Source organism: Vicugna pacos, chromosome 4 (genome assembly GCF_048564905.1).
Source record: "Vicugna pacos chromosome 4, VicPac4, whole genome shotgun sequence".
NCBI lineage: Eukaryota > Metazoa > Chordata > Mammalia > Artiodactyla > Camelidae > Vicugna > Vicugna pacos.
This window is the reverse complement of record NC_132990.1, coordinates 70,970,860-70,997,210: the sequence shown is the minus strand read 5'-3', so window position 1 is coordinate 70,997,210 and position 26,351 is coordinate 70,970,860. Positions and strand designations below refer to the sequence as shown.

The window sequence follows — 26,351 nt, the reverse complement described above, 5'->3', positions numbered from 1 at the left end:
AATAAGAGGCTAAAAGAAGAGAAAGATGATTGGTAAATGTAGTTTATGTGACAAGTACTGTGTAGAATTCAATGTGGAAGAAGATGGTAAAAACACAATGAAGAGAACTTGCCCTCATTCATACACGCAGTGATTATATCCTGAGCTCCAACCGAGAACGTTATGCACTGCTTTAAAAGCTGAAAATGTTCTTCTAGGAATCTAGTCTTCCTACCCTTTCTCTAGAAAACCCTACTTCTGGACAGAACAGAACTTGACATTAGATACTTTCTTTCTGGGTAACACAGAGCTTGAAACTTGTGAAAGGGCCGAAGTCTCTGTGAAACGCTGCACCACTCTACTCAGAATGACAAATAAACAATTCTAATAGCGAGGGACCCACCTTTATCAACACGAATACCAAAACGGGGACAAAGTCATCCGCTCCTGGGACGGAGTCCTCGTTGGCCAGGCTCAGGAGGTTCATGATGGTGGAGCACATTCTCAGGATGCACTGCACTTTGTCCCGGGGGGTCTTGTAAGCACTTATTGTCCTAATTTCTGACTGCGCAGATGGCCACGGTGCCTCCCGAAGATAAACCTAAGGGAGACCACAGACAGAGTCAGGTCTGGGATCTGACGGCAACTACAGGCAGCGACCACAGCAACCTCCATGTCAAGTGGCAGAGGGTAAGGCTGCTGCCTTCTCCTTTCTTCAGTAAAACCAAACTGCGATTCCTCCTGCTCTCTCACTTAAGACTGAAGCTTAACTTTTAAACTTTATAGTGAGACTGAATTACATCTGGTGCAAATGGTATTTTATAACTGATGACATTCTGCTTCCTTGAAAAACTGGTATCATGCACATAGTATACCAAGCAATTTTTAATTAAATAATACCACCCACACCATACAACCCTGTATTACCTCTGGTATCTGAAGAGCTCTGTGATTTGCTGTCACTACTTTAGACAATCTCTGAATATGTTCATGAAGAACCCTGAAAACCCCCAAAAACAATATGTAAATATATTTCAGAAAATAAGATAGAGTCATAAATGATTTTGTTCCAAAACACATTAAAAAACGTTTTAGACTTATTTCTAGATATACATTACAATTACCGTTGAGACTCTCTTGGCTATGAGTATTCCGTCTTGTCAGAAAAATCTCATTTTTAGGATCTGCTTAGAAATGCTGAGTCATGAGCCAAGGGGACGCAGGGAGAAGAGCAGAGAAGCCCTCCTTGCCCAGACTCGGACAGCACTCCGAGGGAGAAAGCAGAGGTGCCCGTAGCCTAGAAGCTACTTGGATAAACTAATTGGCAGACAGGCAGAGAGGAAGTGAGGGATCAGAAGCCAGGAACCAAAGGTCACAAATGCTTAGATGGAGAAGGGGCCCCGAGAAACATTCAACTTCTCATTTCATAGATGAAAATAACTAGACTTAAAAAGGTGAAGAATTTGCCCAAGGCCACACCGTGGTTAGCAGCAGAGGCTAAACCTGGCTTTCCTGGCTTCTAATGTTCTTTCCAGAACACAGTGTTAACTCTCCCCTCTATAAACCTGCAGAAATGCCACAGGGGAGAGGGTAGGAATAGCCTGCTTCAAAGATGCTCTTTGTAGTAAGTACAGTTTGAATGTCCCCATTCCTTACCCCATTCTGGAGGCCAAAAACTGGTGCTTGGAGAGAAAACAGGGCCCATGTGGCAAATTCAGCACAGACACTTGGAGTGGGGCAAAAAGCCTCTTGAGACTAGGATCAAGTGAGAGGCAGGCTGGAGGGACCCTAACTACTCACAGGAACGTGAACTCTCAAGTGTACATGCAACACCTTAACATTTCTGTGAAAAAAATCTTTCATAAACCACCAATGACCACTCGGAGGTCCTATTACATGGACCCTCGAAGGTGGCTGGCAGAGTAAGCCACTGTTATTGCTGGGAGCACAGAGCCACCTCAACATGCTTGGGGCATAAACAGGGTCGTAAAGCAGTGGTCAGGAAAATGCAGAAGAGGAAAAGTAAAAACGCTAACTTAGCCATAGTTTCACTACCCAAAAATAAGCACTGTTACTATTCCAGATATTTTTTTTTCAGGATTAACTTTTTAGGATTACTTTGAAAAATAGCTTTACTAAGATACAATTTATATACATTCAATTCCAGATTTTTTGATTCTCAAATATAGAACTTTTCATTCCTGAATAAATATCAGAAGTCACCACTGTGCCTGATGCTGTGACACAGTGATGAATAAAAGCATTATGCTCTTGCTGCCACGGAGGGAACGTTCCAGTGGGAGACAGAAGCATTCATCAGATGACCACACAAACCAGTGATCAAGATCAGGGGGTGATTTTTGCCCTCCAAGGGACACTTGGCAACATCTGGAGACACTTCTGGTTCTCGCACCTGGTACCGTACTACTGGCCTCCAGCATGCAGAGGCCAGGAACATTGCTGAACATCCTGCAACGCACACGACGGCCTTTCATTTCAAAGAATTATGTGGCCCAAAGTGTCAGCAGTGCCAGGCTGAGAAATCATGGCTCTAACAAATGTGTAACTGCACCTGTGGCAAGTGCTAAAGGAAGGTACACAGGCCTGAGGGAGCCCTGACAGGGCATTTAACCTAGTCAGAGAGGCCAGGAAAGGTTTCCCTGAGGAAGTGATGTCTGAGTTAGGATGTGAAGGATGAAGCGTAGGTAGAAGAAAAGAAGGGAGGAACAGCTGAGGCAGAGTAAATGGCAGTGCCTTCCAAAAAGGCCATGCCAATTTACACACCCTCTATCCTGATTCCCTACATCTCTGGAAACAGCGCTCTCATTCTGCCTGATCTTGTAACTCTGATGGGGGAAAGGAGGTAATGTATTTTTTCTTTTACTATCAGATACTATGTCTCATGTTTTATTGTCTAAAATATGGGGCTGGCTCACAGATCCCTAGGTAGTCCAACACAGGCATGTTTAAACACAGAAGCACTTACTGGTCACGGAGTATGTCCCCGTCCTGATTAGGGTAGAAAGCAAGCTTGAAGATCCGATTCATCACACTCCGCTCAATGGCCAGCTGAGCGTCCTGGAGCTGCTCTTCACTTGCGTTCTGCCATATGACGTCCTGGGCCATCGCACCATAAAGGAACTGCAGAAAATCTCCCACCTGAGCAGTTTTATCATCAGCTGCTGTGAGTTTCTGAAAGTCTCCAATGCAAAATAGTAATTTTTAACATACAGTATTTGAATAATTTTAAATAGGAAGTCATTTTACTCACTAGCTATGCAGACATTACTGTACTCTTAAAGCCAGAAGTATCTGGGCATGGTTTATTTCAGGAGAAAATGCAGCCAAATCATTAAAAACAGGAGAAATGTAAGAGATATGTCAATGTTTCAGAAAAAGAGATTTGTTATAAAAAGATATGCTTTGTTCTTTAAAAAAAATGAGAAAAAAATATGTGGATCCAAAACTTTACTAGTTTTCCCAATTTTTAAATAAACTATAGATACTCAATCCAGGATAAAAATGAAATTTATTGGTTTGACCTCAAAGGTTTAATTATTAAGAAGCAACTGGGAATTTAAGAAACTGCTCTTTGACACAAAGACACTCAAAGAAGTAGCAAAACAGAAATTTCCAGATCTTCCCAATAACTTACGACTGAATAGCTGCTCAGCCCAAAGGCCTTCGGTTACCTTGAATGAATTCCCTGATCTTCTTTTCTTTGCTCTCAAGCAGCAACCTCACACAGACAGTGGTGAAGTATCTATTGGCCACCTCTTTGTCCCGCAGAACCCTCTGCAGCAGCCTTTCCAGGTGAGCCTGTGTGGTCTGCAGTCCTTGTCGGCAGCGAGTGAGGTAAGCAATATAGGGGGCCCTTTTCCTAAAAGGAAATACGCTTTGAAGGACATCTAACAGAAACAGTGCACACTTTCTTCGGCGACTAAGAGTCCTAATTTTTCTTTAAACAAAAAAATTACTTCAGAGACTTTGGTTTTATGAATTAGTAGGTCAGGCCACAGACAACTGTCCTGAGGACTAATGCTGCCGGCACAAAAAACAAAACCAGGTGCAAGGATGCAATGCACAGCACAGGGAATATAACCAATATTTTATAACAATTTCAAATGGAGCATAATCTATAAAAATACCAAATCACTATGTTGTGCACCTGGAACTAATATAACATTAGTAAATCAACTATACTTCAATTTTAAAAAGGAAGAAAGAAACCATTCTACATGTTTGTGAAGAATATCATCCCTGGGCTGAACACTTGGCTCCCTAACTCACTAAACATTACTAAGTCCCTTCTCATCGTCGGTCTGTTTCATATTGGAGCAGTCTCCAAGCTGGCAGAACCTCAGACCTAACAGGACATTGACTGCTACAAAACTAGAACAACAACAAAATACAGGTTCACATACTACGAGATCATTAAACATACTACCAATTACCTAAACGTAACAATCACTAGAGCACCCCATCCTGAGCTTCTTTACTTCCTAAGCAACTCAATTACATTTTTCTCTTAACTGCTAGCAGGGAACAGACAGACAAAGGGCAGCGGTTCTGAGGCCTACTCCTGCCTCTGCTTCCCTGAGTCAGGGAAGCAGTCTTTTCTATCACCCCTAAAAAAGGGAAATGATATCAGAACTATCCCGGCCCCATCTCTACTAAAGGTGCTTTTGTGCAAATCTGAAGTGAAATGCACTCTCTGTTAGTAAGAGCTGCTCATTTATAACCACATTTCCAGACTAAATATCCAAATGGGTTCCTTGGAAATCTACATCCAGGTAAACACAGCCAAGCACTTTGTAGTAAGCCTAAATTCATTTCTGAAATAAGAACTGAAAAGAAATTACTTGCAGCTTCAAACAGGTGTACAAGTGGAACAGGCTGGGTGTGTTACCTGTAGTCCTCGGCAATAGAAGCCAGCAGTTTCCTACAAGTCCTGTTATCAAAGCGGCATACACAACGCATTGTTTCTTGAAGTTGAGCCATTAAATTCTTATCTTGCAAATTAATTGCTTCGGCTATCTGAACTTTTAAAAAGCAGACAATTTCATTGTCTAAGCAAAAAAAAAAAAAATTCTGTCATTGTTGAGAAATTCCAGGGGCTTACACAAGCTGTGTGTCATCCCTCAGCCTCTAGGATATCAATTCTGCTCTACCATTTATCAGCAGAACTGTATTGCCACACTTTAGTGAACCATCGGTAATCAAAGTGCCCTTAACTTGATGCTAATATAAATGTATTAGGTTGAACTGTATGGAATTGCTATACAGTTTAAATACAGTCGAATACTGGCAATTTCATATGGTTCGTTCTATGAATATAGGGAAAAATAAACCATCAGGCAGCAATTTACCTTCTGGGTCTGTATGGTCTGGTAAACCATTCCTTGTTGAATGGGTTAGCACTGGGAAAGCAACAGAATCCGCAGAGCAAAGAGCAAGTCTCAGTTTCTTTTTTGCATCTCTAAAGAATGAGTTGAAAATACATTAATTTCTTTGTCCAGATATGGTCACATTTTGTGAACTATTATTATATTTACTCTACAAATTAATATGCTACCTCAAGGCTCAACTGTTTCAACTAGTCATAAACATAATTTTTAACTTACTGACCTCTCACTTAAGAAGCAGGCTTCCCACTTACCTGAGAAGCAAGGCTAAAAAAGTGCTCTGGGCAAGGACCAATTAGTAAAGTCACCAGAATCAAACAACACAGCTCTTCTGACTTTCTAACATACGCTGAGTTCTATGCTAAGCGCTATGAGAGTCAGAAACGCAAATCCTGCCAGAGTTGGAAGGACGTCAACAGAAATCATCTCAACAGTCTCACCACCCAAACTAAGGAAGATTCTGTCACACCTCTTGAGAAATGCTGATCCTGCCACAGGACAAGCTGAGCACCTGACAAGGAGCCCTTTCTGTTGCCCTGCTGCTTGAAACCTTGTGTTGAGTCAAAACCTGCTTCCTTTCGACTTCCAACTACTGAACTACCTGCTTCCACCCAGGGCAGCACCTTTCAGTAAGGCGTCACCCTCCACAAGAAAGCAGCTCTTCATACTGGGAGGGGCCACTGAGATTCTTTTATCTGCTAGTGCCTGGGGCCCTTCCTCTTCCTGTAGGACACAGACCAGAGCTTCCTCAGAATGTCCGAAACTGCCATCCAGAAAAAGCAGTTGGACACTTCAAAGAACAAGCCAAAGTCTGCTCCTCCTGCTGGGTTATCACTTGTCTACCCCATCTGACGAGCTCCGAGTCTTTCCTTGTTGGTTCGCTTCCTCTAAAATGAGTCAATCACAAAATCAAGCCAATCAAATGTAATATTTGCCCACTTTGCAAAGACTCCTAAACTATATAAAGGTAAAGTTATATCTGGAAAATAGAAGTTGTCTGTCACTTCCCCCAAGTTCACCATAGAAAAAATTATAAAGCCTCAGAATAAAAAAAAAATGATATGTACAGCACAGGGAATGTAGCCAATATTTTAATAATAACTATAAATGGAGTACTGTCTTTAAAAATTGTGAATCACTATGTTGTACACCTGAAATGTATATAATATTATAAATCAACTATACCTCAATAAAAATAAATAAAATTAAATGATACGCTGGTTAGACTTTGCTTTAAATTAATTGGCTGGGGGGGAGGTAAATATGAAACAGTATTGGCCATGTATTAGTAACTGTTCAATCTGGGTAATGGGCACATCATTGTACGCTTCCATTTTTGTACTTGTTTGTAAATTTCTATAATAAAAAGTTTAAAAAGAGAGAAAGACAGAGTCAGAGACAGAAATAAAGAGATGGATGGTGATCAGTGCTTTAAAACTGATAATCTTTGGATAAACAGAGGAACAAAAGCAAATTTTTCAGGCTTCTCAAGTCATTTTCTTTGTAAACTCCTATTAGAAATACAGAGATCTGCCCAGGAAATGAGGAGGGTGACAAACTGGGAGGACTCCAGCTGGCTTACTGGGGATAGTGGGTCATTCGACTACTCCACAGCAGATCCTACCTCCTACTGCAGTCCTCCCTCAACATCTCTCACAGCCAGAGCTGGGAGCTCTGCATGGGCAGAGGCACCGCCACTGCCTCATTTAAATTACTTATGTAGCCCTTGTGGGCATATGTGTTTTGTTTTTTTTAAATCCCTGAATTAAAGCCCTTGATATATGACATCCACAAGGGGAACAACGTCTTCTCAGTAAATAGCATTTCATTCTTCTCTCGCTGATTTACACATTTATTAAGTGACTCAGTGAATCACTTGACATGATGTGACTGCGGATGGTGGTGAAAAGGTCAAACCCAAAGGTCCTAAATCCTGTAAAAGAAGTACCTGTAAGAGAAAGCTGAATCCTGAGGGTGGGCGGCTTGGCTCGCGGAGTCGGGGAGGTCATCAGCTGAGATGTTCTGCAGGGTTTCATCACGAGGGGACTCGTGTGCACTTTCGCCATCACCCATAACTTCTAAACAAAACCCACCCCCCAAAACAGGATAAGCAGGTTAATCCAGAATATTCCGCCACTGGAAGGTATTCAGAGCGACTCAACATAAATTAACTTGTGCTTTCCAATAAGGGTTATTTGGAAAAGAGAGGAAAAAGAGAAACTTCAAACACTTAAGTAAGTTATTGACAGCAATGATAATATATTAAGAGAGCAGTTGTTGAGAATAGTTTTACTTCTTACACCAACCCTAATCCAAAACAATTCAAGTCTTTATTAACTGAATAAAGATAATACTCTGTAGTGCAGGTAACCTCCTTGGTCAAGTTTATTTCTCAGTATTTTGTTGTTTTTGATGCAATGGAAATATTCATGCCAGTTATAAAATTCTGGTTTTTGAAGTGGAAAAAAATAGTGAACGAAAGGCTGCAAATGGCAAAATATCCTCCCTTCTTGCAGGTGAGTTGTATTCCATTACATACATGTATGCTGCATCTTCATGACCTATTCAACTATTGATGTGCACTTAGGATGCTTCCATACCTTGGCAATTATAAATAATGTTGCTGTTAATAGTGGGGTTTATGTATCTTTTTGAATTAATTCTTATTTTGTGGTTGGCTTTATTCCTTTGATAACTATGTAAGTTTAAAAAGCTAAAGCTCTAAACGTTCTTAGACACAATGAACAGCACATATATATAAAGTTTGTATATGTGCAGTCCAATTGGAATAATTCTACCTAATAAAACTGAAAAATGAAAAATATATCTTAAAAAATTTAATTAAAAAATTTAAATTTAAATATTAAAAAGAGAGACTACTCTGTAATCACAATCACTGAACCACAGAACCAAAAGGGGCTTCCCATAACACTCTCACTTCACAGACTTGAGTCCTGCCCAGCCAGAAAACAGCTGGCAGTGACCCCCTGGCAGGCAGCGCTGAGGTCTCCCGCACCTGCCAGGGCTCCTCCCACTGCCTGACAAACTCACAAACGCAACCAGGACAGACCTATGGTTCCCTCAGTTGTTTTTATGTTTTTAATTAGCCAATTTAGATAATCCATGCGTGTATAAAATCAAAGGAAACAAAAAGTTCCTTAGTGTAAAAAAGATACTGTGCCTATCTATGTAGGAAAAACATCATTATTCGTAGGAGATAATTTCAAATACTTCAAGGAAAAAAATATAGAAAATGTGGCAAAATGTTAACAATTGATAAATCCAGGCAGACAAACACAAACCTTCACTGTACTACCTCTCCAACTTTTCTGTTATTCTAAAACTTTTCAAAATAAAAAGTGTGGGCTCCCTAAGAGCCCCCTTCCCCTGAGGCAACTCTTGTTACCGGTTTGTCAGAGATTCTTCCAGAAACGCTCCATGCACATACTGTGCGCATACGAGCATAAACACTTGCAGTATACATTTATGCTTTGAGGTACTTTCATTTCTTTTTTATTTTGGAGATTGTACCGTATGTTCGGACAACTATTCAAAAGTAGCTATTAAGAGGCTACTTTTAATTCAGATCACCTTTATCACTGTGATACGAGTTACTATCCTATTCTTTATCATGATTATCACCTGCACTTTCATAGTTTGCCAGTGCTCCTTCACTGGGGCTGGTTCGTTTGATGGCATTCCTGTATTTGTCCAGAATATCCTCAGCGACCTGAGCTTGTGCACTGAGTCTAGGGCTGGGATCATCTGCAGGGGAAAGGAGAGGGAGAGAATTAGCTCCCCTGGGTTTGTACCCACTCTGATGTTAGTACGACACCAGTAGCAAAATCCCAAAGGCAGATTAGGAGGTAAGACTTAAAAAGAGCACATATCTCAATGTTATAAAAGGCACCATGCAGCTGCCTACTCATTTTCTAGGTCTGAGGGCCTTGCCAAAGCATGAAATTGGAAGGTTAGCGCCACTTTCTCATCATCGCCAGAATTCTGCATGACAGTGTCAAAAAGTTCAGTGCAGTCTGAATGGATGATGGGTTTCTAAAGTGTTTACACTCAAATCACTGTTATTAGCAATTCATGCTAACAGAAATTCCAACAATGCATTTTTATACACAGACTTCGTTTATTCAGACATCTCTATGCTGAAGGAGGATAAAAAGTATTCAAACTTAAAATTAAACACTTTTAAGTAACAATAAATGCCTTCCTCCATTCTTTCTTCATGAATTTTTCTCTCTACACCACATTTGAAAACTTCAGACATTCGTATTTTATCTCACTAAATCTCACCATGACTGCAGCTGCAGGAATAGAGCATTTATGTGCATGCAACAGTGTCAGAGGCACTCCTGGAGAATCTAGACATTGCTGGGGAGTGCTGGAATCGTATCCGGGGTGCACGGAGAAAAAGCTTACGTAACAATCACAGGTGCAGCATGGGTTACTGATAGGCCCACTATCCTGTCAGCAAAATCAGCACATCAAAAAGTTCTCCTGGAGTCAGATGGCACTCACTAGTTACCAGTTATCAAAGCAAAGAATTGCTACAGATGTATGGGACAAAACAGAGTTCCACAGTGAAATGCAAACTCCTGAGATAGATCTAGGCCAAGCAGGTAACCATAAATGTCCACACTCCAGTAGAATCCCATTTTTAAATAGCCTAAAAACACACAAAAATCACTAGATTTTATGTGTGTGTGTGTGTGTGTTAACAGCAACTAATATTAGTAGCAGTTAACCTTTATTGAGCACTTACCACGTGCCAGGAACTGTGCTAAATACCTTATATGAATGATCTAAATTCATCATCACAACCACTCCACAGGGAGGAACTATCATCATCCACAAAAGAGGACATTATTATCACTTTCCAGAAGAGGAAATCAAGGTAGAAAGAGGCAAAGTGGTATGCTCATAGGCTCTTCTTTTGTTTCCATGAAAAAAAATTTTAGTATTTGTGTCTTTGTAAAACTGTGGTAAACTATAGGGAGAAATGATTTCCAAATTTAATCTTTCCGCTATAATGATATTTGAATGCATGATAAGAGAGTCCTAATGAAGTCTGATTTTCCTCAAAATGTAAACTGATAAAATCTTTATTGTTAGGAAATCTTTTTATTTGCTATTAGTTTTGAGTACTGCTGAGAGCTTTGAAAGGAGGACAATAAAATTTGGCTAAACATAGTGAAAGCAGCAATGTTGCCTATAACCTTTATTTCTACAATGACATTCTTAAAAATTTTATCCGAGGACAATAATGAAAACAAAAACTGCTATATATACAAAGCTGTAAGTAGTATTTTTATAGTAAAAAATTGGATAAATTAAACAAATTTAAATATCCAAAAGCAAGAGAAGGATCATAATGCAGTAAAATCATATGACAGATTATCTTAGAGCCAATAAAAACTATTTAAAAACCAACTATGTCTAGTAGAAACTGGGAGAGGGTTTATGAAGTAACATGTGGTAAAAGACTACAAAGTTACATACATATTCTGATTCAATCATGAAAAGCCATGTAGAAATACGGAATGATCAGGAGAGAACATGAGAAAAAGAATAGTTAAGGTAGCAAGATTATGGACATACTGTTAAGACTTTCCTTTCATAACACTGTAAAATTGATTTAATGATACTTTGCAATGGGCCAGTAATTAGCACTGGGCAGAGATTTCTGCACCAGTAGGGAAGCTAAAATTGCTAGACTCAAAACACAAACAAAATAAAATGTTTTATGAAAAAGTTATTCTACTTAGCTTCTAGTGTAGGTACCAAGAGCTAAGAAAAACGTATTGCCTAAAAATACAAGTAAAAAATAATTTATAACATCTCCAAAGCTATTAATTCAACATTTTGAAAACATGAGATTTCATTAAGAGTATTCCACTCTGTGAAGACTTCACAGAGTGGTGTTCTAAAACTAGGAGCATGGTAAGAAAGCATAAATATCTTGCCAAAAGGATGCCTTTCCAACTCTTCTCAATCAGTCTGCAAGTTCCTAAAGAACAAGAGTCATGTGTGATTTGACTTAACACCTCCAACACTTAGCACAGTGCCTGGCATGAGTCAGATGTTCAACAAGCATTTGCTGACTGAGTAAGAGAGGCTTGATTGCTCTCAGCAGGAAATCATGACCTGGAAGCACAGCTCCTGCTGTTCAAAACCCTTTATTCCAGCAAAATCACCTCATCAAATAAGCAGGGATGTGTGCGAGGACACAGAAACGTCTACATGTGTTTCAGAAACAGACATGACAATGCTACGCACTGAAATGGGATTCTACCTGTACTACACTGAGCTCTTTGAGGACGATGTTCTTTTGAAACCCACCCCATTTTTAAGTGAAAATCATCATTTCAACTTAATAGGATAACATACTTTAAGATAAAGGACAAAAAAGAGGTGAGAAATTAATTTCCCTACAGATGTTCTATAGTCACTGAAGGCAGTATACAGCTATCAAACTCAAGGTTGGGTCATTAACACTACCTCTCAAAGTCTTTCCTCCTAGGGTGTTCATTCATAACGTGCCAGAAAGAAGCTGCAAAAATACAAATGCTGAATAACGTAAGAACTCAACCCCTAGTTGTATTTTCCCTGGGTCAGATAGCAATGTTAAAATGATTCGAGCTGTAAAAAATTGGTAAAGTTTATAAATTTATGATTAAAAAAAAGGAAATGATTAGGTAAAACAGAATTTCACAGTGATCCTCAATATTCAAGAACTATATATAGATGGAAGTAAATTTCGAATTCTACGATCAATGTTAGAGAAGACTATTCAATCAATGATCCAAAGATATGGCATGCATAGCACTAACACCATCACCACACTCTGCTCAGAGGCACTGTGTGTCATCATCCCACTGAGATGGCGAGTTCTAGGGTGTGCCTAGAGGCTCAGGATCATAAACAGAAGTTATGATAATGAGGATGATGATGGTGGTGGCGGTCTGCAGGAAGAGCACACTGAGATTCACTGTGGCCGCCAACTGAAACCACAGAGCTATGAAGAACATACTCCCCACTGTACACACACAGACACACCCTTCTAAAAAGGCAACGCTTATGGCACCCAAGAAAAAGTGTCATGAAATATGTGCTCTGGGAATGAAGGAGCCAGGAAGTCCATGGGTCTACAAACCTGTGAGTGTTGAGAATCTGTCAGGCCCCAGATCATCTTTGTCTTTTTCTTGTTTTTCTTTCTTTCTAAATGGTATAGGAGCTGGAAATTAAATAAAGTCAGTAGTGTGACATATAACATACTGCACTACTCGGAAGACAGCAGTCATTTTGGAGTTAACTGGTGTGCCAACATTTCTAAGTGAAAGGAAGGTGAAAAGTTTAAAAGCTAAGAAATCCAGGGTGTCAATTGATAATCATTCTTAAAACAGCACTGAAGGTTCTTAAAGAAGCTTTCAGAATCTGCTTTGGGGTCATCTATCACAGAAGAATGATTTAACAGGAATCTATTGGGACTGAATCAAAACCAATGCCTTTTAACCTCTGCTCAAAAAACAACACATTCAAAGCTCTGAGCTTCATCCTCTCCTCCTCAAGTGGGCTTGAGTCTGGCGTGAAAGCAGTACTCTTCAACTCCTGAGCGCCACAGTGCCGAGAAGAGGCCTTTAGAAGAAGCCTCTTGCTTTAATCCCGAATGATCTCTCCTTTCTGGAAGAGATGCTTTTGCCAACTCATATATCAATACCTACTGGTATGATGCCAGGCTATTCACAAAAAAAGCAAACAATTTTACACAACTGCCTTCCAAAGTAAACACTAATATTCAGGGTATTAACATCCTCAATGAACATAAACATAAGAGGCTTAAGTTTATTCCAGGAATGTAAAGGATGAATTTTCAATGTTTGTTTACCAATAGCATCCCTTTTTCCTGCAATAATTATTAGCAATACATATGTCAAAAGTCTTGTATGTTTAACTTCAATGGTACATGATATTTAAACAACTGTGACCTGCACGACTTTCATTTATAAAACCACTACCATTTCCTACAAAGAACAGGAACTGTCAATTCTAAAGCTCTACCTTAGTATTCACTTGAGTGAAACCATTTTCTACACCCTCAAAACAGCTAGAAACTTAGGCCCCGCAAGTCTCACAGAACTGAGATTTTGGCTCTCTGAAGAGGTTTTGGGGCTTTGCTTTTTGTTGCTATTATAGCATTCTGATATTTTATAAAATTACCTTTAGGCATGGCAGAAACAAAACGTTTTCTCCACCAAGGTCTGTTCCTGTCTGATTTCTCATCATCGCTATCTTTGCGTTCTTCAGTCTGTAGAAAGAGTTCGATGCTTTATTTGGAGTTGGACAGTAGGATAAATTACTATGAGATAATTACTATGAGATAAATTACTTATGAGAAGGATTTTAGTAAGTCTGTGAAATACAAAAACCACTCTTGTTCGTCTCCAAAGCAAAACTGTTCTTACTCTTGTTATGAGCAACTTCTGGAACATGGAAGTATTCCTTTTAAGCACCAGACTCTGATCTGCTTAAGGGTAAGCAGTATCTCATTATTGTCAAGAAACCAAAAGCTTAATACAGAGTCTAGCATAGAGTAGGCACTCAGTAATACTCATATAAGAGTAAGTAAATGCAATGCAAATAAAAATCTAGAGCATAGTAGAAATGGTAGCAGTAGTATTAGTAATAAAACTAAATATGTACTATGTGCCAAACACTGAGTATGAGGACATATATTATCTCATTTAAACTTCACAGTAGCTTTAGGAGATAGATACTATTATTAAGCCCTTTTTACAGATGAGAAATATGAGGCTAAGAGAGGTTATCTTCCCATCCTCCCCAAGTCTATACAGACTGTATGTGGCACAGCCAGGACTCAAACCTAGATCTGACCAATTTCAAAGTTCATGTTTTGATCACCAATTATAATGAGTTATTAAGACCACATGTCAGACGGGAAGGACTGCAACGCTTTTACTAACCTATCACGTGATCTTAGACAAAATCATTTAATTTCTGATTTTGCATCTACAAAACTAGAACTAAACACACCTTCCCTACGGGCATCCATGTGAATGGGATACCAGAACCTCAGCAGAGAAATGAGGGCATCAGGAAGGGCTTAGCAGTGGGGATGGGATATGGATTGCATACAGGAGGACAGATCAAGTAAGTACAAACATGAGGAATAATGAAAGCAAGTTTCTCACTGCTGGTGAAGGGAACTACAAATATGGAAAAGGAGAAAGATCAAATGAATCATCTTATTTTTTGACTTTACATATAGGACATATGGTCCTTCACAAATAAAAAGAAAGACACAGATATAAATACACATGGACATGTGCACGTACACACACTCCCTGGCTCTGTCTCCTGAGAGACCCTGGGAGCAGCAACACCCCTACAGGAAACAGCACACCTAATATCCAGATCCTGATTTCTAAAAGCCATTTTCTACAGAAAGGAACAAGGGATCCTTGGAGAAATGGCTGATTCCAGGACTGAGGCAGACAGAGTCCAAGATAAGCTTGTAACATTTCATGCCAGAAAGCAAAGAAATACTCGAAGAATGACAGCAGCGTGTCAAAAGAACACAGGAGCCAGCTTGCAGGGGTGACCACTGGCCAAATCAGGGAAAACTGGGCTTCAAAATAAATGGCAGTAACAAACCCACTGACTAAAGATAGAAAACCATAAGACCACAGATACAAAAATAAGTGGATAAATCAAAAATTTGATAAAGAACAAGGTATTTACGTATCTTCAAAGTTCCCTCTCCTCCCCAAAATACTTACTAATTACAAAGGGGAAAAGAGTAACTTAACAGTAGTGAAGCCTGGCAGACAATATCTTCATCAAATGATCCAAAAGAACACCAGAGAGTGGGACAAATTAAAATTGTGAGCTGCGTGGTGGGGATGCAGTCAAACGAACAGTGTCACTTGAGTGACATTCCTGCCAAAGATGAATAACCTGAATATAATCCTGAGAAAATATCAAGCAGATCCAAATTGAGGGAAATTCTAGAAAATAATAGAAAATAGTAACTTCCAAGTGAGTAAAGGTCAAGAAAGTCAAGGAGAAACTGAGGAAATGCTCTAGACTGAAAGAGCCTAAAAAGACATGTAACTAAACACAAAACGTAATTCTATACGAGATCCTTTTACTCTACTACATACACAATTTTAATTTGTGTTAACATGCACATTTACATGCATAATGCTACTGGGACAACTGGGGACACATGAATGAAGATGGAGTATGAGAACAGAGGGTAGCAATGTACTGATTCTAATTTCCCGATGTTGACAGCTGTACTACGATGTACAGGAGAAGGTGCCGTCTGTAGGAAACTTACGCTGAAGTATTCATAGGTGATGGAGCATTGGAGCATCAGGTTGGTAACTTACTCTTACATGGCTGGGGGAGTTCTTTGTATCTACTTTCAACTTTTTTATAAGTCTGTGATTGTTTCAAAATAAAAAATAGTATCTCGTTGGAAAAAAAAGACAAAAACCTCTTCTAACCACCTCTGAAGGGAACTGTGAAGTTTCAATGAAATAAGGTACAAAATTGCTTGGAGAAAAGTTAAAAGTGTCCTAAAAATTCACGATACCTTACTACAAAAACAAAGTAGAAGTTTTTTATGGATTATAGACATACCAGACTGACAAGTCACCTTTAATCATGACTACTGTCCATCCTTCATCCTAGATTTACATATTCCATGTTAATTTCAGGCATCAAGAGAACTAGGCAGATGGAACACTAAAGCTGACCAGAGTTAGAAAATTCTACACAGTCTGCATCCCATACCTCTCCTCTTGAGGAGTCCTTACTCGGGGATGAAGATGATGAATGAGGTGCAGCCACCAAAGAAGTAGCACCAATGGCTGCGGAAGGAGGGAGTTCTCGCTCTTCATTCCCTGGACGTCGGTTCCAGCTGGGGTCACTCATAGGCCGCCGGACAGAAGAAGACACTATATCAGAGCTCCTGCTGCGAACTAATCTCTCAGGGTAAGAATGCCTTTGCTTGAATGCCTCCATCTCAGCTGGAGTTAAAACATGGGAACCGAAGTTTGGCAACCTGGCCTCATTTCCTCCCACAGCTCCTTCCAGGATTGGGGGATCTGGTGGTGGATGTGAGGGCCTGGCATAGTGAACCTTTGGCCTTACCACAGCAGAAGCCCCTGGAACACAGGAAAAAAAGTTTGCAGCTGACACACAACTGATCCAACAAAGACATGAACAAAGGGTTTTGGTTTCATTCCTCTGTCCTTGATAAAACAAAAGTCAAAAAATTCACTTGACTACTTTACCTTCATGTGAAGACAGTGGATCAAACATGGCAAGCAGAGAGTCTGACTGCGAAGGAGGAGAGGTCAGCTGGTGGGCACCTAAAACAAGAGTCAACTGTGAGACCAAGTCAGAACTCCTGACTCAGTGAGAGGCTCAACACAGTGAAAAAGGTTCTGTCTTCTACAGTCTTCCTTTTATGATCAAGTAGAACTTGAGGGGCAGATCAGAAAAAACAGAATCTAATAAACAGCATACTTTGATTACTTCAAATTCATTTTATGTTTTTATCTACATACATGGATTTTAATTACATTTAAGTGGTCTAGCATCCACATGCCTCCTCCGTCTAATGGCCAAACTGTATTACGGTTAATGCAAAGAGCAGAGCCAGAAGATGTGAGTCATCATTTTCAGGATGCCACAAGTTCCCTGAGTCTCACCTTCCCTCCACCTATAAAAATAGGGGCAATGCTACCTACAGAAGGAGTATAAATTACAAGTTACAAACTGTGAAATTTTAATATCGCTCTCAACAAAAGACAACTTATGAGAGAACTCAGAACAAAAATGAGTAATACGACATGATACTACAAAACAAACTTGAACTTCTAAAATAGTGTGTCAAAGCACGCTATTTTTAAGCTACAGAGTAAAAGATGACTCCTCTAAGCATATGTCTAAACAACCAAAATCAGAAATATTAAAATAGATAAGTACGCAGAGACTAAAACTTACAAATACATAAAAGAAACTGTTATTCTAAACTTCGAGTCTGAGCTCTTTGTTGATAATGATAATACTACTTTCCCTTTTGATTGTTCCTTTTGTTCTGTCTTATAATTACCTTCCTTTTTTAAAACTATAGAAATAGTATGCCATTATGAAAGACAGCTTAAAATACCTGTTCTCAAAATTTTGGACTTAGGACACTTTAACATTCTGAAAAAAAATGTGACTCTAAAAGCTTATTTATGTTGGTTATAGCTAGTAACATTTACCATATTAGAAATCAAAACTAAAAGAACATACAAATTAAAATTTTATTCTTAATACATTTATATTAAATATTTAAATATTAATTTAAACATACTCATTAAATGTTAACACAAATAACCTCTTTTAATGAAAAAAACCATACTTTCCAAAATAAAAAATAACAAGAAAAATGTCACTTTTACAAATTCACAAATTCCTTTAACGTATGACCTTAATAGAACACAGGTGGATTCTCATATCTGCTTCTGCTTTCAATCTACTGCAATATGTTGTTTTGGTGGAAGTATGTAAAGAAAAGCTGGCCTCTGATATGTAGGTGGGAAAGGGACAATATTTTAATAGACTTTTCAGAAAACTGTAGATGTTATTCTTTGATACAACACCAAATCTTGACAAGAAGTATGCCATTTTTTTTAAAGGATAGCTACAATTTGGAATCTGAAACCAAATCAATGAACTTTTGGACTCTGTTACATTGAAATTTACTGGTCTATTTTGAATGGATCTTTTATAACCAAGCATGATTTTCTAACAATATGCACTGATCATCTGGAAAATATTAGTTCAATTAGATAACAGATCTTCCAAATGTTGAGATATTTCATCATATATTATCAAAAATGACATTTTTATATCACCACCAATCTCACTGGAAAAGTTTTCAAATAGCAGGAAGCTGTCAAGCTTGTGGAGGTGGACACAAGTTTTCCCAAAATTTTAATTTTGAATTAAAATTTAAAAAATTAATTTTGAATTTTACCATTGGCAACAAACTCTATCCTGTCAGTTGTTTCCTTGAAATGACAGGCTCACTTTGTTATCTTTCAAGAAACGTCTGCCAAATACCCAACTATGAATAACTACAGTTTGTTGTTCTTTCAAGTAAAAATGGTGTTTCATGAAAAACAAATGAGAAAAAAAAAGTGTGTAGTTAAGCTGACAACTCAATCATATAACTGCTTTTCCTTGAGACACTTCACCATATTTCAGAATGCAGCAGCAATGTGTTAGGGATACTTCCTGTTTCTTCAGAATATTAAATAGATGTGTACTCAAGGGTTGAGATACAGAATTAAATAATTTTTACTTCATTAAAGACATTCATAAGTAAAACTTCTTTTTTAAACTGTGAGATGAGTACAGTGACTGCTACTGTGGTCTGGTGCCACTGCCCTGCTTCGTGCTAATGCCCCAGCACTTGTACCCACCTTTGCTTATGCGCCACCATGCAACGTCAACACAGTAAAAAGGACAATAACCTTTAATCATTATGAAAACAGTTTTGACCTCACACCTCCCCATCCCACAAACAGATCTTAAGGGCTCTCAGTGGTCCATGGAGACTACAATTTTGAAAAGTGCTGATTGAAAACAGTGGTTCTCAACTGGGCCTATTTTGCCCCTCCAAGGGATCATTTGGCAGTGTCTGGAGACACCTTTGGTTGTCATAACTGCAGGAGAGGGAAGGGGATAGTGTGCTTCTGGTAGAGGCCAGAGATGCTGCTAAACATCCTACAATGCACATGACAGGCCCCCACAACAAAGAATTACCTGGCCCCAAATGTCCATAGTGTTGAGGATAAGAAATTCTGATTTTTGAATTTTAAAAAATGTAAAGAAAAAAAAATGTAAAGGAAAAAAAAGTACTTCAAACCCAGTACCCAATATACAAAATCACTACTTACTGGTATTTCTTTTCAGTGCTTTCTCTATGATAGGCTTTTTAATGCTCTATTATATATAAAATTCTTTAAAATAAATGTTCCAAGTATATGTTCTAGATATTTCTCTAAGTTACTTCATATTCTTTAAAGCATTTAAAAAAACAGCTGTATAAATTCTAGCAAGCAGTTATATCAAAATTCACTTAGCCATTCTATTTTTCAATTCTTAGGCTGTTTCTGTTTTTCTGTCACTATAAATATTATGAAGAACACCTCTGCGCATAAGACTTTCTCCATACATGAACTGTTCCTCATGACTGATTCCTAAAGTGGACTAAATGAACCAAATTTAGTATGCGAAACTTATTTTAAGGCCTTATATATGTATTGTCAAATTATGCCCGAAAGTGCTATAGCAACTGACATTATCACCAGCAATGTGTCAGGCCTGCCAGTTTCAGCCATGGACTTGATCGTTTCTAAAAGTCCCTCTCAATTCCCCTTCTTACCGTGAGTTACTTCATCCATGTCTGGACTAGTGACAGAATCTTTACCCCCAAAGTCAGAGCTGCACTCAGACCTCAAGTCTTCAATCTTATTGGGAATATCCTCAGAGGTTGCACTTATGCCTTTAAGAAAAAAATAATAAAAAATAAACAGCAAAAAGAACAAAGTAACTGCACAAAAAGTATATGAAGTTTGGAGAAATGTATATATTCTCAAAATTTTTGTGTCCCAGTTTTACACATGTGAGTTGTTTGGCATCATATCCCTCATTGTACTATTGGTTAAATACATTTACCTTGGTTTGTATAACATAATCAGGATTAGCATGTGACAGCTAAATATAGTAGCAGATGCTACCAAGAACAGATAGACTCAGAGAGGTAACACACACAGACTTCCGTCAGCTACTCTGACAGGATCCATAAAGCCACACATTAACTTCTCATAGATGTAAGGTCCCATGGAAATAACTGTTTCCTGGAAATTACTCAGATCTTAAATAAAACATATCTTTTTATTATCAAATTTATAAATGGGGAGGTGAGAACACACCTTCAAATCCTTATTCCTTAAAACAAGACAGACATACCCGACACAACACTGAGGCCTGGTGTGCTGGGGCGGGAACTGACCTCCCTGACATCCGTATCATCAGATGTGCTACCCAGGCCAGAACAGCTCTCCAGTTCTTGTAGACGCTCCTCCTGCTTAAGATCTGGGGCCTCTAGACAGAAGACGTGAGGTATCACATGAGTAATTCCGTTAGCATGTCACAGTTTCAGCTTTTGTGACCCAGATGAAAATGAGAGCTACTAGGCATGAAGGGGAGTGAGTGTAAATAGATTTCTAAGTCTAAGCCAGTTAGCAAAGTTAGTTAGATCAAGTGTTAGAGAAGTCAAGGTTGTGATTTTTCATCCCAATATAGGCCAGCTCACTGTGCACAGATGAAAACTCTGCTTCCAGATCACTAATCTCATAGAGTATTCTATTGGTTAACAAGTAAACTGAACAAGAGAATACAGAATAGATTAGCATTAAGTCCATCACTTTCTAAAAAATAACTCCTTATGGGTGCTCACTAGATAGTGAGATAATCCTACCGTCTCCTTATGTAAAGGTTAGCATGTCTAAGTGTGTTAACGTTACAAAACACATTTAAGAATCATTTCATTATTATTGAGCCAACCTGATCAAACAGAACGTAATTCAGACATATAGTTAGTTATATTTGCATTCTGGTGGTTGACATTTAGTTGAAGGCAAGAATTTATACTCATAATCGGGGGAAAAAAAGCAGAAATACAAGCAATATATAAGAGAAAGTACAAAACACTTTGTATACATTTATGATAATCCTGCACAAAATAATTCTCAGGACTCCAGAGTCTCAGCTTCAGTGTACTTCAAAAATACATTAAGTATCTCTGGGTCACATTCTCCAAAATGCTTACCAGGCATCCAGCCACTCAGGGTTCAAGTTGTGCTGCTATTCCTATTTTGTGATAAGTTAGTGGGAGATACTGAACTCAGTGTCCCACACAGAATTCTGATGGGTTGCTTTCAAAATAACAGAACACGGAGTCAGAAAGCACCTGCCATCTTAGCCTATGCCATCCAATACTGCATATTTTTCTTGATGGACAGAAAATACCTGAATTTTCCATTTGGAACTCTTAGCGATGTGATTGCCTCGTACTTGTCAAATGTATATCTCACAAAATGTACATAATATAGAAATTAGGATACCTCACATTTAAAGCTTCTTTGCAAATCAAAAAGCAAACGATGACAGCATTACTAACCTGAGTCACTTGGCAATACCTCTACACTCCAAGCTTCGCTTGTTGTCTCTGATATGGTAGAACCAGTGCAGGGGTCAAGAAGCACTGACCCTGAGCCTGGCAGGCACAGTAAACTGCCTAACATGTTCTCGGCTGCTGCACCTGTATAACCAGTGGAGAGCAAAGGGTTAACAAAGATCCTGAGGGAAAGAACAGTGATAATGGAAAAAGGCTAAACACTAAGCTAACAAAATCTCTATGCTACTCACAAGAAAGAAGCCAAGGTAAGAGTAATTTCAATCAGTAACACCACTAGAAGCACAAATCTCCCACTTTGGTCACAGTAACACAAGCTCCTTTCCATCAGTTCCCTACTATTCACCTTGGTCTCCATAGAGAAAATACAAATCATTAGGTCATTTCAACTAGCTTTCACTTGGTTTTCAGCAAATTTTACATGTCCCTAACATTTATAGTCCTACATGGATTAAAAGCACTCAAAGACATTTAACCACAGAAAGTTACATTAATCAAATGTTTTCTCCTAGCACATCAGCCACACATTCGGAGCAGTAAAATATATTTGCAGGAAAATACGTATCTCCTCTGTAGCACTCATTCAACTGTAAATACAGCTTACTGCCCAAATAGAGCTTACTGCCAAGAAAAATACTACTTTGGCATCTGAACAAAATAATGTAAAACCAATTGAGAAATCTGTTTACACTACTTAAATATACAGAGAGAATTAAACATTGTACACCTGTGTTAAAAATACTCTAGAATGCTCCGCTTCTTCAGATTAAACCTAATGAAAGAACAATTCTACGTCAGTGCATGAAAACCTTTTGGAAAAAGGTTACTGATAAAAGCTACCTTTTAAATTTAATAAATGCAATAATTACAAATAAAATGATGTCTGGAACCTGCCTAAATGGAGGGGGGGAGGGTATAATAAGGTGGGAGAAGAGATGAAACAAAACTGGCTCTGTGTATGTGTGTAATTGTTGAAGCTGAGTGATGGGTGCACAGTCTTCATTATACTATTTTCTCCTGTATTTGAAATGTTCCATAATTTAAAAAGAAAATAAAGACTATGATTACAAGATGCTATGAATCTTTCAGAATGGATAAAACAGTATCCTAAAAAGTGTAAATTTTAACACATGTAAATTGTACCTTGATAAACTTGATGTAAGAAAAAAAGAGAAAAAAACTGGTCATTATTTGGAACTGAATTAATCCTTCCAGAAGCAAATTCGTATTTTAGAGAATCTCAGTAGCATATCAATCTGAAAGATTTTACAGGTATAACCTGTAAGAATTTTCATCTCAAGGCAAGGTGTTTTAGTCTCAAAAGAAGAATATGCTAATCATAGACTAAGAACACGTACTCTGCCCTACAAACAGGACTTGACAAGGAGTTAATTCAAAAGACTGGTTTCTCTTTTTTTGCAGGAGGAGAGGCACAAATCTAGACAACACTACCTATGTCTAATAAAGAAAAAAGAAATACACAAATGCCTTGTCACATACAGTTCTCTCAGTTTCCCAGTTATTGCTAACATACCCAGCACGTCTGTCAGAGCACTGGAGTGCCCTCCCACGAAGGGTGGGTGGATATGAATAATTAAATAGCAATCTTTCAGAGACATTAAACAGCAGTTACCTGCAATTTCCTGCAAGCGATCTTCATCAATGTTAGGGTCGAAATCACTTCCCAAGACATCGGTACTCCAGGTCTCACTCACTGTTTCTGATATATCCCTGTCGTCTGTCAGCCCCATCATGTCTCGAATTTCAAACTTCCTTAGCTTATCATCAAGATTATCCTGTGTTGTAGCTATTAAAAATAAAGTTAAGCACTTAAAAAATAGTAGCACAGCTATCATTTTTTTAAAACAAATTTAAAGAACTTTATGTCTTTGAACTACAAGTTGCATATTTTAACATTAACACTCAGCACACAGTACTAAAACACAGGATTATTCCCTCACTGATGTACTCTTTCCTTCTCTGAACCAAGCTCAGCCAATGTCCTCCCCATTCTGGTAGATTAACTGGAGCCATCAATGCAGTCAATTGTCTCCCTGTCCTCTATAGTGTTACTTTGGTCAAAAATTGGGATATAGTCTCCTTTCTTTGAATTTGCACAGGCCTGGTTACTTGCTTTGTCCAAAAGGGTAGGGAGGAAATGTGTCAGTTGCGAGATTAGGCCTCAGGAGACCTCATAAACATGTGCTCTCTCTCAACTTTCTCCCATGAGAACAACTGAGACTAGCCTGCTAGAGGATGAGGAACTACATGGAACAAAGCAAAGGTCATCCTAGGCCAGCCAGCTCCCCAGTGACCAACGGACCCCAGCTAAGATCAGCAGAGCTCGCTACTGGACCACTGGTGACTATAGATCCATGAGTGAGCCCAGTTCAAATCAGAAGAACCACCCGGCTGACCCACAGACTTGAAAGCAAAAATAAATGTTCATTGTTTCAAGTCACTAAGTTTTGGGGTAGTGTGTTATGCAGCATTACTGGGGCAAAATTTAACAGATAAACCCATACTAAAAAAAAGGGTTTTTTTCTGCTTGACTTGGATACAGCCCTCCAGTTCTAGAGTTTTCTCTCTTCCCTTGACCAATGAGAAGCAGTCTACAATTTATCTCAATTAATTTCTTAACCTAGTATTTCACAAAGTGTAGACTGCCCACCACCCAAATCAGAATCACCTAGAGGGTTTGTTAAAGAGGTGACAGTCTTTCAAATTCTATCTTAAGCTAGTATTATTTTAGGTTTCTGTTATTTGCAGAAATTTTAATCCTAAATGATACAGTGACAAACTGGTCCAGTAAAACACAGCATTATTTTTATTCAATCCACACATTACCCAACTAGAAATACTCTTCCCTTTCTAAAAACAGACTGAACCAGGATTTCTGGAAGTGAGACGTGGGAAAAGCCTTTCTTCCTCCCTAACTCCCTGAGTGATTCTTATGCAAACTAAAGTCATTGCCTCAAATCCAGTGGAGGGCATCTGCCCTCAACACTCCCTTGAAAGCCATCAGTGACCTTTAAATGAACAAATCCAAAGAACTTTTTCAAATTACTCTTCCTAAAGCACAAGAGGAATCCATCTACTTTTCTGTCCTTACTTCGCGCTAGTCCCCTGTCTGACAGTTCCTGAGTAGGTCCTATGGTTGCCTCTTCTCTGACTTGCTTACACTATTCCTAGGATATCTCCAGTTTGGGTCAATGCAGTGCTCCTTTAAGGCTACTGTTTGCTCCCAAGAAGCTATTTCCTACACTTTCAACCACATGCATCTCTCACTCAGAACTGCCAAAGCACTTGTATGACAACTTTTAGTCATTTGCGTACTATTCTCTATTTTAAATTCCCTGAGCCCTGAGTTTTTAGGTTAGTATCCCTTAAAATTTTAATACTACAGAATTGAAACACCAAATATTACAGAATTCAAGCAATTCATGTTAATTATTCTATGTAATTTAAATCTAAATAATTCACTTAGCAACTAAATATATTTTTAAGAACTGAAGGAACTGTAAATAAACGCAAGTTTAATGGTCATTATATAATCAACCAAACACAGCCAACTTATATGGAAACAGACTGTGTATCCTGCAACCAGGTAAACTCCCTGCTACTTGAGCAGCTGTACTCAACCTCACTTTACCTTGTTCATGCTCTAATAGCTGCAGAGCTTCAACTCCGTTACTCCCAGAAGGTCCTGCTCCAAGTTCTGATACAGACTCTCCCTCCAGGTCTAGTGAGGACACTGAATTAGAACGGTTTGAGGGACCTAGAGAAATGTTTATACTGTGAGTGAGCTTTTTAAAAGTCATGAGCCACCATGTAATTCTTAATGCCTTGATAAGAGACTAAAAAGACTGATTAAAGTGTCTTTAATACTACATTTATACCATAAAAATACACACACCCTTTAAGTCAGCAATTTTGCTTTTAGAAATTTATCCTAAGGAACCAATCAAAAATTCATCTAAGGTTGCTTGTTGCAGGGCTTCTTATAATGTCTGAAAAGTGAATGCAATCTACATGTTTAATCATAGAAGAATGTTTAAATAAATTATGATATGCCCAGTTGAAGTTAAAGAAAACCACCATTAAAACTGTTATTTAAGAATGCTGAATTACAAAGGGAAACATTACTGTTATACTGTTTAAAAAAAAAGGTTACAAACAGTGTAAACCTAATTTTGATACAAATAAACCAAAATGTTAACTGTTAACAGAATGGTAAGAGTATAAGATCATTCCATTTTTTTCCTCACTTTCTAGGATGAAGGTACATTACTTATGTTTTCCAAAGTTTAGGGGAAAAGGGAAAGTTGTTAAGTTTATGTTTATTTCAAAATGTTAGTAAACTAGAAATTTTTCATTACAAACGTTTGTCCTAGCACATAGAGCGACATATTCTCACTTCACAATCTTGCTTTTTAATTTTCTTTTGTATTCCCATCCTACTTCCATTATATTTTTTTTGCTTCATTAAAAGCATACACAACATAGTGAAATACTAGTGAGTGCATTTTTTTTTCCATTTAGACATGCATTATATCCCTCTAAAGGAGCTCTATAAGCTTTGGTATAAATACTAGAGAAACAAAACTTGGTATTATTCAATCCCAATGAAGACTTAGATCCTCTGCATTTTTTATGACCAAAGGTCTCTT

At 38.4% G+C, this 26,351-nt stretch overlaps 1 protein-coding gene across 4 annotated transcripts in view; it reads right to left on the bottom strand.

Annotated features, from left to right (window-relative positions):
- GAPVD1 (GTPase activating protein and VPS9 domains 1) overlaps positions 1 to 26,351 on the bottom strand; it is a 61,358-nt gene that overhangs the window by 4,908 nt on the left and 30,099 nt on the right. For 2 of the 4 annotated variants that reach the window (XM_072960121.1, XM_072960122.1), the window contains exons 9-25: positions 25,334 to 25,459; positions 23,315 to 23,488; positions 21,667 to 21,807; positions 20,454 to 20,588; positions 19,867 to 19,986; positions 16,718 to 16,795; positions 16,215 to 16,588; positions 13,614 to 13,701; positions 12,550 to 12,630; positions 9,027 to 9,149; positions 7,333 to 7,462; positions 5,349 to 5,458; positions 4,889 to 5,048; positions 3,672 to 3,859; positions 2,966 to 3,179; positions 907 to 979; positions 383 to 580 (exon numbers count right to left, since the gene is read on the bottom strand). In XM_072960121.1, coding sequence (XP_072816222.1) covers positions 383 to 580; positions 907 to 979; positions 2,966 to 3,179; positions 3,672 to 3,859; positions 4,889 to 5,048; positions 5,349 to 5,458; positions 7,333 to 7,462; positions 9,027 to 9,149; positions 12,550 to 12,630; positions 13,614 to 13,701; positions 16,215 to 16,588; positions 16,718 to 16,795; positions 19,867 to 19,986; positions 20,454 to 20,588; positions 21,667 to 21,807; positions 23,315 to 23,488; positions 25,334 to 25,459 — 2,513 coding nt within the window. The remainder of the gene's footprint in view (positions 1 to 382; positions 581 to 906; positions 980 to 2,965; positions 3,180 to 3,671; positions 3,860 to 4,888; positions 5,049 to 5,348; positions 5,459 to 7,332; positions 7,463 to 9,026; positions 9,150 to 12,549; positions 12,631 to 13,613; positions 13,702 to 16,214; positions 16,589 to 16,717; positions 16,796 to 19,866; positions 19,987 to 20,453; positions 20,589 to 21,666; positions 21,808 to 23,314; positions 23,489 to 25,333; positions 25,460 to 26,351) is intronic. The other 2 variants (XM_072960123.1, XM_072960124.1) reach the window with 1 other exon arrangement.